General features: G+C 40.0%; 1 protein-coding gene across 9 annotated transcripts in view; it reads right to left on the bottom strand.

The window, feature by feature from the left end:
- Nucleotides 1–12,155, bottom strand: part of MYO5A (myosin VA) — a 103,189-nt gene that overhangs the window by 53,703 nt on the left and 37,331 nt on the right. For 8 of the 9 annotated variants that reach the window (XM_055809181.1, XM_055809187.1, XM_055809196.1 and 5 more), the window contains exons 5-7: nt 4,826–4,982; nt 1,138–1,281; nt 297–378 (exon numbers count right to left, since the gene is read on the bottom strand). In XM_055809181.1, the coding sequence (XP_055665156.1) occupies nt 297–378; nt 1,138–1,281; nt 4,826–4,982 (383 nt within the window). The remainder of the gene's footprint in view (nt 1–296; nt 379–1,137; nt 1,282–4,825; nt 4,983–12,155) is intronic. The other variant, XM_055809220.1, reaches the window with a different exon arrangement.

Below are 12,155 nucleotides of genomic sequence, written 5' to 3'. Positions count from 1 at the left end.
GCCACAAGAAAGCTACTCTGGAATCCAGGCCGTAGTAAGTCCTAGTGATTACAACTGGAGTGTATCAGACCATGCAGAATAAGACAATCATAAGACAATCTGTTACTTTAGTATTATCTAAAAAACACAAAGCCTGAGATCTGCCATTTTAGTTATTTTCAATGTATTTTAGTATTTGAAGGTTTAAAAGTTTAGAATTTAAAAGCCAGCCATTCTTTTGGTTCTATGGCTCAAAAAGCTCACAGATGCTGCTTTGTACCTACAATTGCACAACACAATGAATGTGAATTTCATACCTAATCGTAGAGTTTTAAACTCAGGTAATGCTGCAGAGGCACAAAGTTGGTAAAAGATGTGGTAATTTCTCTCCTCTTCTGCCTTTAAAAAGAAAGGAATTGATTATTTCTCACAACTTAACAAGTGCCAGAAACATCTGTGAGTAGAAAAGAATTACTATGTTTAATGCTTTCTCTGGCATTACCTTAAAGAGCATAGAAGCCACATGGGAGAAGGAAAGATAAATCAGCATCTACCATCCCCTTCTTGACTAATTTAATCCATTTTCACCAGCAAGAAGCATGTGGACATTTTAATTTCAAAAAAAGTGTATGATTTCACTTTTCAGAACTGTGGATTACTATTAAATATAGCTCAGCATTCTATGGGTGGGTGAAATGATCACACTTAAAGGCTCTTCATTTTCCAAAAATAACTAATACCATTTGCCTCAGCATTTATAGTAAGCTGGTAAGGGGAGTATCTTTCTTGCCAAGGCAAAGCTGGAATTTTAAAATGAGGGACAAAGACAGCTCAGAAGGGTATGACTCATGACCAACACCATAATTCTGAAGTAAATTTTGTAAGCACAAGATCATCATCTAGTAGTGCGCTGAAAGTATTTCATGTTTAAATACTCAGCCTTTATAATACACATTTTACAACTACAAATAATTCATATAATGAAGAGCTGACTTGGTTTTCCTTCTCCACCCCCCCTCCCCACAAGTGCCGTATTAAAAATACGCTATTACACCAAACCCTTAGGAGAGATAACTAATATCAGGAACAAAAGTTTGTTTGTTTGTTTTTTTAGCATAGTCACACAAATATACAATAAGACGACTCCATCAGTGTTACCTGAAACACCACTCTTGATTTTTCCAAGAGGTAAGTTCTCATGTTAGCACCAATGATGCGATACCTCTTATCAAAACCAATTTCAATGTATTTCCCAAAGCGACTGCTGTTGTCATTCCTCGTAGTTTTGGCATTTCCAATAGACTGGAAAAAAAGGCATATTGTAAAGGTTTAACAGCTTTTAGAAATTATCAGATCTATTTAATGGTCTACATGGCTCATAAACACTTAACAACATTAATTTTGTCCTGGTTTCAAAATAATCAAGAATTTAATAAAGAAGGATCTCTGCCTGGTCAGAAAGTTACATCAAAATATGGTTATTTCATTAACACAGGATCGGGAGCTCATCTTCCTAGCAATGATTTCATTTCCACATAGTCTTAATTTTGCAGCTAAAAATCCATTATTGCTCTCTGAAATCTTTTAAAAGCATTAAAAAAGTCTAACAGAATGCTCACATACACCCAGATTTCTTCTAGGGACTTAATAAAACTGTAACAATTATTTCACACTGTATATATTCATATATGCATGTGTACAGATATATCTATAGTACCTGCAACCTCTGTAAGTCTATCTAACATAAACCCATAGTCCAGCACACAGCCTCTATGTTCTGTCTAGCTAACAATTGTATTATTATTATTATTACTACTACTCCTACTTCTACTCCTCCTCTATAATCAACCACATTTCCAAACTACTGCAAAGATATCATTATAAAATATTTACTGTGTACTTAAACATAATCTAAAAGTTAACATGTACAGATTCATGTCATTTGTCTGAAACTGAATCCCTTCCACAGCAGCTTGGTTACCAACTCAGACGCAATTGTCAATGCTGCCCCATGTGCCTAACTTTCTTAGATTAATTCAATATAGCTTCACACACAATAAATGATATTTAATCTATTTCCTCTGTAGTACGTGGCCTTAGGATGGCCAGGGCAAATGATGACTGTGGTTCCTAAATGGGCTTGGTGCACCTCTGCCTTACCTCATCAGCGTGAGGATTCACCCTGCAACACGTACCAGCTGGATATAGCAGAATTCAAGACATGCAAATCACAACATGCTGAACTTCAAAGAAAAGCATTTTCTCTTCTCATTTAGGTCATGTTTTAGACATCATGTAGCAATTTACCTCCCCAAGACATCCTAAAGATACCTCTGTATCAAAAGGAATGGCATTTGGAGTAATTCAGGTACAGCACAGTACCTTTTGTCAAATGCCACTTGGTGTATATTACCAAGTACCTAAGTCTGAAGTGCACCATAACTAAAGAACACAGAGTTGTACCTATGTCCTAGTTTCCTAGTTCACGTAGCCATTCACAGGAACTCTGTACTGAAATAAAACTTGGGAAAAACAAATGAGAGCAAACAGCCATGCTGACTATCAGTATTCCAAATCTGTAAAGAAAAGGCCAGTGAGTCAGTGCGGGCTAGCAGGGTACAGCATGGGAAGTGGGGATCAGACCTCCAGAAAGCCCCGTGCAGCAACAGCTGTGCGCACGCCTGACCCAGCAGGTGCCCAGGTGGGTACGAGGTGAACAGCTGCCATGAAGGATGTAAGAACAAACTGCCTCCCTGCAGTTCTAAGTACGGAGAATTCATTCAAACCGAACATACACAGACTGCATTTCTTGTCTTTTAAAAATCATTGATACCGTGATATATTTTGTTGTTGGTGGTAGCAATATAGTATTACAATATTTTCAGAAACCAATTATTACTTTGAAAGGTATTACTTATAAAAACGGTTAAGAAAGTCTTTGGCATTTTAAGATTGCTTACCAGAGTACATACTAAGCTGTACAATTCACAGAGCTATACAGGGTAACAACAAACCATGAGAGGCAGGAAACCACATACAAAGACATTTTTTAAGACTTGACAATTTCTACAGTTGCAATAGGAACACTGTATATAGTTATTGACTACAAAACTAATTATTCAAATAGTTGCTAGAAATGCAGAGTGGTCACTTGATATTACAGAGTATCTAGCAGGGAAAGATCATGCCAGAAAAAATTCTGACACTAATGATTGTAGCTCATAAAACGCTGATATTTAGGTTGTCCAAATAGAAATAAAAAAAAAAAATTGCCATCTGCTCCTTAGACTTTATGATCAACTTAGGACATGAGGATTTTCCTGTTTCTAAAATGAATTACTTATTTCTTTCCAAATTGACAGGTGTTAATTTGTATTTTTACTGATTTATCAACTGAAGAGTTTGAAACATTAATTTTGCTACCATAGAGTCTGTCTCAACACCAGATTTCACAACACTCACTCTAAAGCTTGGGGTTCGAGCATTTGAAGTTAAAAGGGTAACTTTCATCTGATTACAACAATGTTTATATTAATTAAAATTTTAGATATATACAGGTTCATGAAATCGTTATCCTTAGAAAATTCTTTTAAAAAATCACCACCATTGTTTTTTAGTGGATAAAAACCGGTGTGGATGGCAAGTTCATTTCCAGTCCTCAGTTTAAATTTCCTTGCTTTGGAAATTAAATCAGACAATTAGTTGTGAGCTGATGGCTGCTGATTGGGAGATGGGGTCCAAGGAGTGAGAGACAATAATGTTTGGTTTAGGCTTTGAGACCAAAGGAAGCAGCATAGGGAAACCTGCAGCCAGCCTTTATTTCACCCAGCAAACACAGCAAACTGCAGACCCCCCCCTGCAGAGTCTCTCGCCGCCAATCACTCAGCAGACAGTGAGGATGCTACGCCTGCTTGGCCCAGGTACCACCTCGGTGGCATGCAGGGGAAGGCAGAGGGGGTGTTCGGCACCCCAAGTTCTGTTAGCCACGCACCCAATCTCAACGTGGCCAAGGATGGTATGACGCTTACTGCAAACTGGAGCAGTAAAAGGAGTACTCTGGGATGAGCTCACGCCTACAAAACTGCCATTGCTGCCCCGGGCCAGGCTGCTCCCGGTGGGGTAGATGCAGCTCAAGGAAAAGATCAGCTGCCCCAGCTTCCTCCCATGGCTGGACATTTGGATCCCTCAACAGCAGAGCCCACTGCCCATCAGGGCACAGCTTGTTTTATCCCACAAAACAGTTTCAAAACACCACACAGCACCACAAACCAGGCACAATTACCTTGTGACAGAACACACACAACTGTGATGGGACACCTATAGTTTGAGCATCATGAACTCCTCATGCCAGGAGGAAAGAAGGAATAAAACATAGTTCATTTAAAAAAATACCCAAGAAAGAAAACAGTGGCCGCATTTTGCATTTCATGTTTCACTGCATGCACTCCATTTACCCATGTCTGTCCACTAATACTTCACACTATTGCAGAGTCACTAAATATCTGCCAAAGCATCTGTTGTGTGAAGCATTTTCTTAGGTTTTCCATAGGCATGCACATGTGCATTTAAAGCAGTATTCATATCAAAATTACTTTATTATGTGAATAACTTAACAATACTGAAACATTACCTCCCACCTTCTTTCAGTCTTTCATAAATACTACATAAAATGATGCCTGAAGCACCACCTGGTAAGTGGACTAAACCCAAAAATTTAAAATATATTTATTCTAGGTTCTTTGCTCCTCAAAAAAAGTATGGATTGCTCTCTCTGTTGAATGCTTATGTTAGCCCCAGAATAATAACTGCAGCTGGAGGGTGAGGGTTAGTGCAGTAGCTCTTTTACCTCCATGATGGGGTTGGAGGCTAAGACTTTCTCCTCAACATTGGCTTCACTGGCAGATCCACTGACTGTGGCAAAGTACCTCATGGCATACTTAGCAGAGACGGTCTTTCCGGCTCCAGATTCCCCACTGACAATGATTGACTGATTTCGCTCATCTCTGAAACACAAAGACACGTTAATCACCAGCTGTCCTCTCAAGGAGATGTATTTTTTGTTTCCCCAGCTTGGCAACAACCCTTCCACCATAAATGTTAGCAATACAGCAATAATGTAAATGCATGTGGCAGAAACAAGGCTGTTAGTGACCGAGCTGCCTGGATGGCTGACTGGACTGCCTGCAGCCAGGATGCTCAGTCGGGATTGACGCTGCTGCAACAGCCCAGCCAGCCAGCAGAGCTGCTCTAGAAAACCTGGCTACTGTAAAGTACCTGTTACCACTACTCACTACGTGCTTCTGCAGCTACTTCTATCCAGAGTCTGTGGTGCAGCGCCCCACTACATTATCAGTGCTCATTAGTAAAGATCATTAATGCCATCTTACAGATCGAGAAATCAACAGCAGAGTCAGCAACAGAAACCTTTCGTCCTTCTGATCTAATCACCAGCTTTTCCCAGAATTGTTCTGAATCTGAAAAATTCAAGCAGGGCTTCAGCACACAAATTCACAGCTCTGGAGCAAAGACAATCCCTTTGTTGTGAAGTAATTTCTTCTCATTAAAAAAAAAAAAAAATATCTCCATTTGCTACAAAAACAATTTTCTCTCATCTCAAAGACAGCTCTATCCATAAACTCCAACTGTATGATTAATAAACATGCTACAAAATAACAAGGATAGAAAGTAGCATTTCTGTAGCCTGAATCTTTCAAAATAAAACCACACATGCTTTATACAGTATTTTTTATTTCCAAAGCAAAAGTTAAAATGAATGATATTTCAAAATACACCTTTGGGCTGGATGAGCTTAGCTCTATCTCACATACTAGGAAGCGGAGAAAGAAGGAATAAAATTTTACCCCAAAGCTTTACAGAGCTGGGGCTGGAACACAGAAAGTATAGCCAAGCCCCAGACGAGGCTGCGCTTACAGCACTAAGTAACGGAGCGAAATTTCAGGCACACACACGTTCAGGCAGCACATACACAGTCTGCATGGCCTTCAAATGCCTGCTGAGGCCATCAGTAAATGCTATGCAGGGAAAGCAAAGAAATATGCATGGAAAAACTGTGCTTTCTGTAACCTAAAGGTCCTCCAGAAGATCTGATGTTCTATTTTTGAGAGAGTCAAAAACAAGCATGAAGCTAAATTACAGATCACATTGTCACTCTCAAGCTGTTACCTATCTTCAAAAATATCGCCAAGCCCCCAGATAAGAGCAAAACTCCAGCATGTACTTTGTGTGGCACAAAAATGTAGGATAGAGGAGCCACTGGTTACGTCACACATCTCCAGGACAGTTTAACTGAATGAAGGCATCAGCTGAAGCAGATTTTCCCCATTTTGGTAAAAGGAAATTACTTGAAATGGCTGAGTGCTGATTTAAATTTAATAGGAAAGCGTTAAGAAGATCAAAGCAACCTAATTTTATGTTCTCAACTTCCATTTAACACATGCGACAGGTGCGAATGACTACAGCACAGTTCACACATTCGTACCTACCAAGCTGCCAGCCTGGGTGCGAAAGCTGTGGGAAAGCAGAACTATTCAGCTTGGTACCCGGCTGTGTGTAGTCCAGGCTACGAAGTCTGAACTGCCAGCGATGCCAGCCTTGGCCACAGGAAAATGAAAACACCTGCCAGGGAGCCCTCTGGTTCAGCGGCCACCAAGCCTGCCGTGCACGCATGCCTGAGGCGGCTGGCAGTGGTGATGAAGATTTCCAGCTGGGGAAGGAAGAAGAAACACTCTTGCTTCTTCCCCACTGCCCCTCCCATACTCCACCAGCAGTAGATAGACGTGCTTGAGGGACAGCCTGTAGCCCTGTACGTAAGGATGTAGTGTAGTGCGAGTGATACGGATACTCATGGTCAAGAAGAGCAGCAGAAGGACGTGGGAGAAGTCCAACCGAATGCATAACATCTAGGTTTAAATGGGACAACCACTTTCCCTCTCACACAGACAGCTCCTGCAGTGAGTCAAAAACAGAACAATTTCTACATAGGACTGGCACTGCTCTTTTATTCCTCCTGTGCTCTTTCAAATCGAACAAAAAACCCCACACCATTCCAAAATATGAAACTGCTGCTCTGCTTTCAGCAGCTGCCTAACACAGCAGACAGGCAACAACATGAACAAGCTTTTCATTTGTAGATTACCAGCTCTGTTTCATGTATTAAATTTCATTAAATATATGAAGACTCCGGAAGCTCAAGTCCTATGAAATGTATCCTCTGATGATTAAGTTTATTAAAAATAAGAAAACAAAGTAATGCAACCTCAGTACTGCAGGCTTCTGATAAAACCATCAATAAAAAACTAACTCTGTTGCCAAGAGAGGAACATGGAAATGAAGGTGTCTCACTCCAACTGTCACATCCCCAAAGGACGTGTGTGAAAGCATGGAAAGGACACGCTGGATTTCCAGTCCCTAGTCCCTTCTCAGGAGCTCAGGAGCGGTAGGAAACACCAGGCTCTTCAGAGCACTGCAGAGGAGGGAGCTCCACATTTCCAATGACCGTAACAGAAAACTGAGGTTGAAATAATTTCTCCTTACGAATACTGTTGCTAATTAGCCTAGAGTTTCCTTTCCGCCACATCATAAGATATGAAGACATACTCTCCTCCTTAGCACTCATCCATGTGCTCAGGAATAAGGAATCCATTATCATATTACTGTGTAAGTACATACACATATATGCTTTTCATAAATTTGCCTAGAGAAGATATGGCTGGCTCTGTGTGAGCTGCAAACATTGCTGCCATCTCTTCTGCAATGAGTATTTGTGTTTGCAGCAGCTACGGCTATCGTGAGGAACAAAGGGCTCACTCATTGTCTGCAGCAGAGTCCTCTCGCACCGCCCTGCCAGCGCTCCATCCACGCTCAGAGCTGCTCTTGTCTTCCAGAGTACATTAGTCCATTGTCTTGCTTTAACACACTGGAGTAACCATCCTCTAGCATATTATTCTTTCTGCTTTTTGGCAGAGAGAAAGGCAAACACTACAAAATGCCCAAGACCGCACTCGACATTTGAAGGAGAAAGGCCAGCATATCATGACTCCCCAGGCACACCAGCAGCAGGGGACGAGCTGTTACTGCCACAACAGTATATATATACCACTGGGCATATAGAGGTCCTACCACGGGCAGCAAGATACTTAGTCTTTCAAGGAGGATGGAGTAGTCCAGCCAGGCAGCTGTGTCCACTCAGCAGAGGGCTCTTTTATGTCATTAAACTTTAAGAGAACAAAATGCCACACTGAAAAGATAATCACAAGTAAAACAGAATCAAAATACCTTGGATAGCTTACGAAATGTGATGAGAATTATTTTTAATGGTTTGGTCTGTCTAAAATATAACCTCTTCTTCTGCCAAATGAAATTTTCATAATCAGGCTGCATTAAAAATAGAATAACATAAAACCCAAACCAAACCAAAGGAAAAAATCACCAGAAAACATAAGTAACAACACCTTGAGTTCTTTCCCAGGTATAAATAACACCTTTGGAGTTATTTATAGTTAGTCCCAAACCTTTAACCTGACATTGTGAGCACTTAACATGTCACCAGTCAGAAAAAAATCTATAATTAAAACTTTCAGCCAATGAAACAAGTAAGTAGGGCAACAGCGCTATGTGTGACACCACTTTCCAGCCTGATGCCACAATCCATTATCTATGCCATAGTCTTCATCTTCTTGGAGCTTTTTCTCTGAATAAAGCACGTAATTAGATGATTTTAAAACGAAGATTATTTCTGAATGGAGGGAACATTTTAATTATCCTTTTACAAAGAGAAATGAGGGAAAGCAAGCTGGGAGACGAGAAGGTAGAGTCCTCTTTTGCCCAAAGGTGGGTAACTATCGCATCCTAGGAGACAGAACTACATTACAGTGACAGACACTAAGTCAAATCATCTTGCAAAGAGGTGTTTAACCCCGGCAGACTGAAACAGATTGACTGGGAGCACTTTACCATTCATGGAAACACACAGTATTACGTTCAGGCACTGGTCAGGATCACATTCAGCTTCTGCCATCTCTGACCACTGCAGTAGAATAAAGGAATGACAAAACTAAAACAAAACTTCCATTTTAAGATGACAGGCCCAAACATTTCACAAGCCGAAATGTGAAATGATAGGCTGAGATTGCCTGCAGCAGCAGGGGACTTCATTCAGAAACCTTCCACATCCATTCTCTCAGACCTGTAATTCAAGAGTCACGCGAGGGCAACAGCTATTTCTTGTCAAATCAAAGAACAGTACCACACTATGGAATAAATAACTGATAATTTAAAACACTGTTATCTATCACAAAAACAATGCAGATGTCTAACTTTGAAAGGCAATACTCAGATGCTGTATCCAAGCCATACACAACTCCACTCCTTATGACAAGTAATGGCCACAGAACGAATAATAAATGTCACTAGTTTTTCATATAATAATTCCAGTAAAGGACAGAAGCAGATTTGTGAACAGGCTGGTAAATTATAGAGACGATTTTGCTTTACCTACAAAATTCTGTCCACAGACAGTATGTTTATGAAGAAAGTCACTGTCAGAGTGCCAAAACAGAATAGATGTAGACTTACCTAACTCCTGGATGCTTGAGATTACAACCTACATTCCAGCAGAGGGGTTTTTTATGCTTTGAAAAACCATTGCAAAATTCAACACTGAAGATATCTTCAGCTCAAAGGAGGTTCAGCACTGTGGAAAAAAGAGGGCTACAAACTGACTTGAGATACCTTATGTGCAGAAAAGGGTTTTGCAGAGTAGAATGAAATGACAATGACAAGAAACCAGAAGGTGGTTTAAAAAATATAGTTTTCAAGACCTGAAAAAAAACACCTTTATTGAGGATGTGCATGTATCTTAATGCAATAATTTTGATAGCATTGACTAATAGTAACTTTAAATTCTGCACTTCACAGAAATCTAAGATTTCTGTGCTTTCAGAAGGGCTCAGAATGAAGGAAACACTACTCCCATGAGGTCGCAGCCATCAGCTGCAGTAGAAGCATGAACAAGATGGGGTACCTTCAATGTGTAGAGAGTGCTGCAACAAGACTGACTAATCATTGATAGCTGTCATCATCTAAGGCAGCTTTTAATTATTTCAGTTGACCAATGGAAAAATTGAGGCAAAAAAAGAAAAAACAGTGCAAGAAACGAAACATTAAAGTTACTAACATTAAAGGCAGAGTTGTCAATTTTCACACAATTTTCATTCCTTAAGGTCACTACACCCACTGAAGCTGGCTCCTTCAAAAACCAAGCCAGCTTACTGCATCACAGCCATTATTTCCACAGCAAACTGTCCAAACAGTTCAGGATAATGAAGACATACAGACTGAAAAATCCCTACAGATATCTTTGTTTACCTTCTTTCTCTGTACCAATAGAAATCCCTCTCTTAAGCAGGAACGCTACAATGGTTCAAAACCCATCCATCAATAAGCATTTCAGAGGGGATTAAAAAAGCCCAGAGATATTCAATTTCATCATCAAAGCACAACATTGTTTTTGTGGGGTTTTTTTGCTTCCTATGACTGATGCATCAGATGTATCACTTGATCTTGTCCTTCAGACTCATGACTCCACAGCAAATAATGTCAAATAGATGTATATAAGCACACACACCACAAAAACATCTGCCTGGGAAAACAAATGAAAGGAATACAGAATTATTGATATCAACCTCAATATTCTTATCAACCCACTCATACCCAAGCCACCAGCATCTCTGTCTGGGATAAGTGGATCATTAACAGCTAATTTTAAAAAGTTCTGATGTGGATTTTGAAACATTTGCCTGTGATGAACTACTTCAAAGTTGAGTTGTCTCAATGCCATGTAACATAGATGAAACTGGTACAAAAGATCAGAGTGAGATATCCTTAATATAAAATGCAGAGACCAAATAACAGGGCAATTTAACGAGAAGAACTTACTTTGCCTTTGATCCTAAACCATCTGTGTTTGTTAACCTTGAGGACACAGCCAAAGTGCTGATGTTTTTAAGGAAACTTCTTGCCAGGGTGGTTTGAAGGCCACCACCTTCAGGACATCTTCTGCCTGTACTGCTCCAGTGCCAAGAGGTTTAATTAAATCTGCTGCCTTTTTTCTTTTTTTCGTGGAGTTGCTACTGGTTACTTCTTCTGGAATAACAGGTTTAGGTTATGGCTAAGGGCACCAAGCCCATGGCATACGACAATTTCATTTTTTATTTACATCAAAACAGCACAAACTGCTGCTAAAGGCCTGATCCTGCAATCTTCAAACATTGACATCTCCTACTGCTTCAATGCAGGAACAAGAACACAATAAATAGCTTTTATTTAATCTAGCAGTGACAGTCTGGTCTGCTTTATCTCACTGTTGTTCCAGTACTGCAGTTCTGTGGTACTAAGGCAGACTTGTAAGCCTGAAATTACTTTACATTTTCAAAACAGTGAATTTTGAATGATCAAAGAACCTGACACAAACTCCCAGAGAAGGAACCTGTCACTGAGGGACGTTGGGATAGATCCCGTTCTCAGCATACACACATAATTACCACTAACATTAATGAGCGTCATGCCCATCAAAGACAGAAAAGGAACTTAGTGATATGCCATCCTACAGCTGAATTATGCCAGCAGGAAAACCAACCCAAGAAAGTAACTTAAAAACTAATGACATTGCTGAAAGGTCAGATAGGATTCATTCTGAAAAGGTGGGATGTTTGAAATCTTGCTATGCTTCCATTAGCTGCAGCTACTCTGAGAGCCATAGGATTAATAAGGGACCAACATAAACCTAGTTTAAGTGACATGTTTTACATCCAACACTATAAAGCAAATTTTCAAACTCTGCAAGGATACGTACATGCAGCTGACATGATTGTCTCCAGCAACGCAAACACAACTCTGACCCATGTAAGCATCCTATTTTTTCCAGTCTCTTAGTATCCCTGTTGCATAACTGTGACAGCATATGACCAAAATAACCTGCCGTATCTACAGTCTGAACATTCACACATCTTTGTATTTGAGACCATTACTAAACAACTCTATTTAATAAATCAGTTCCCCTCATGAGGCAGCTATAAGAAAAACAAAAGCACAGGAAATTTTACCAAGTAACTTCCTCATTGATAAGATGAAGTAAAAGAAACTTACACAATGCGCTG

Source organism: Falco peregrinus, chromosome 1, assembly GCF_023634155.1.
Source record: "Falco peregrinus isolate bFalPer1 chromosome 1, bFalPer1.pri, whole genome shotgun sequence".
NCBI classification, from domain to species: Eukaryota; Metazoa; Chordata; class Aves; order Falconiformes; family Falconidae; genus Falco; species Falco peregrinus.
Note: the sequence above shows the minus strand (reverse complement) of the source record. Positions and strands in the feature narration are given on the sequence as shown.